The sequence below is a fragment of the Carlito syrichta genome, unplaced genomic scaffold (assembly GCF_000164805.1).
Source record: "Carlito syrichta isolate Samal-C Ts95f unplaced genomic scaffold, Tarsius_syrichta-2.0.1 Scaffold309804, whole genome shotgun sequence".
Taxonomy (NCBI): Eukaryota; Metazoa; Chordata; class Mammalia; order Primates; family Tarsiidae; genus Carlito; species Carlito syrichta.
Genome location: NW_007253900.1, coordinates 717,684 through 719,397, shown reverse-complemented (window position 1 = coordinate 719,397; position 1,714 = coordinate 717,684). Strand labels below are relative to the sequence as shown.

The 1,714-nt window shown below is 56.4% G+C and overlaps 2 protein-coding genes across 3 annotated transcripts in view; one reads left to right on the top strand and one right to left on the bottom strand.

The window, feature by feature from the left end:
• The window catches only part of ORC3 (origin recognition complex subunit 3), a 77,433-nt gene extending 76,692 nt beyond the window's left edge, over window positions 1–741 (bottom strand). For both annotated transcript variants that reach the window (XM_008067874.1, XM_008067875.1), the window contains exon 1: window positions 566–741. In XM_008067874.1, coding sequence (XP_008066065.1) covers window positions 566–589 — 24 coding nt within the window. In that variant the 5' untranslated portion in view covers window positions 590–741. The remainder of the gene's footprint in view (window positions 1–565) is intronic.
• Window positions 742–770: 29 nt separating this feature from the next.
• RARS2 (arginyl-tRNA synthetase 2, mitochondrial) overlaps window positions 771–1,714 on the top strand; it is a 73,745-nt gene continuing 72,801 nt past the window's right edge. Inside the window, exon 1 of the mRNA XM_008067873.2 lies at window positions 771–827. Coding sequence (XP_008066064.1) covers window positions 792–827 — 36 coding nt within the window. The 5' untranslated portion in view covers window positions 771–791. The remainder of the gene's footprint in view (window positions 828–1,714) is intronic.

Below are 1,714 nucleotides of genomic sequence, written 5' to 3'. Positions count from 1 at the left end.
CAGGACTCTGGGGGGCTACGCCGCCACACTCACCTAGAGTGTGGGCCCACTCCCTGTCTGTGGGGGGTGAACTTTTCTTAAATAAATCTTTTCTTCTCTCACCTCTGTGTGGCGCAATGCTTTGCATCCACTCGGATCTCCGGGTTCCCAGCGCGGCATCCCCGGCTTGCCGGGCCCGGCAGTGCTGCGCGCCTTCCCTGCGCATCTCCACCCTCACCCGATCGGTCCGTACCCTAGCAACCTCGGTACCTAACGGAGTGCTTGGCGAACAGAAAATATTTACGAGAGAAAAGAGAGGAAAGCCTGGGGCACATGCTCTGGACCTCCGACCTCCACCCACCAGAGCTGAAAAACTCCTCCCAGTCGCCCCTCAAGGCAGACCTGCGTCCTCGCCCCGCAAGCAAAGTTGGCCTGCACTGGACCTGGGGGCAAGGACGCCTCAGCTCAGTCCGCCGCCCCCTCCCCGCCTTCCCTCGGGCCAGGGGACCAAGGCCTGTGTGGCCTCCGCTCCATTCCTCCTCCTAGGAGGGGACAGGGAACCACAGTGAGCGCCCACCCCACATACCTTAGACACCGAGGAGGCGGCCATGGTCTCAGCGGCCCCGCGAGCTCCAGATGCACTCGGGATTTCCCGCGCGCCCTCGCGGCAGCAGGGCAAAGGTCAGGGACGGGCCACGCGGCTCCTTGATTGGCTGGCGTCCCCCTCTGGGGCGGGTTTCCGGCGCGCGGGGGCGGGGCTTACGGGGAGGGCGGGGCGAGATCCCGGAGTTTGGCACTTCCGGGAGCCAAACATGGCGTGCGGCTTTCGGCGGTCCATTGCTTGCCAGGTACGGATCCCAGAGCGGGCAGAAGGAGGGGCCCCGCGGAGCCGTGGACCCCAAAGCCCTTGGTCCCTGCAGGCCTGTCCTCAGTGAGCGGGAGGCGGGTTCCACGGAATCCTGTTTGTATCTGCCACCTTCCCCCCTTCTCTGGAGCGGCTGGAGCGCCAACGGCAAATCCTGCGGAGGGTCGGTCGGCCGAGATGTTTCCTAGGGTGAAAAATAAACCTTGAAGGCACTTGGTGCTTCCCTCACTCCTTCCGGCCACAGCTTTGTAGGCTTTCCTTGGTTGAAAAGTCATTAGACCATGATTGGACCTCATAGAAATGAGTGAAGCTGAAGATGGATTTAAATTGCCATTCAGAAGGTTCTCATTTTAAAGCTGGTTATTTCTCTTGAATCACTTAGGCAGCTCATCCTAGAATTATTTTTAGTAACACCCAAAGATACGTGAGCTACCTGAGATCCAGTTTTTCTTGATTCAGAGTCATATTTGAGCAACTCAGTAGTGAGGAAGGGCATACAAAATTGCAATATAATAATCCTGGAATTGGCCAGGTGCGGTGGCTCACGCCTGTAATCCTAGCACTTCAGGAGGATCACTTGAGGCCAGGAGTTTGAGACCAGCCTGGGCAGCAAAATGAGGCCCCCTTGTCGCTACAAAAAATGAAAAAATTAGCTGGATGTGGTGGCACGTAATCTCAGCTACTTAGGAGGCTGAGGCAGGATGATCACTATAAAGCCCAGGAGGTCGAGGCTGTGGTGAGTCATGAGCCTGGGCAACAGAGTGAGATTCAGTCTCAAAAAACAAACAACAAGAACAACAAAGACTCCTGGAATTCATAAAAATAATTTTTTTTTTTTTTTTTGAGTTGGAGTCTCACTGTCGCCCAGAC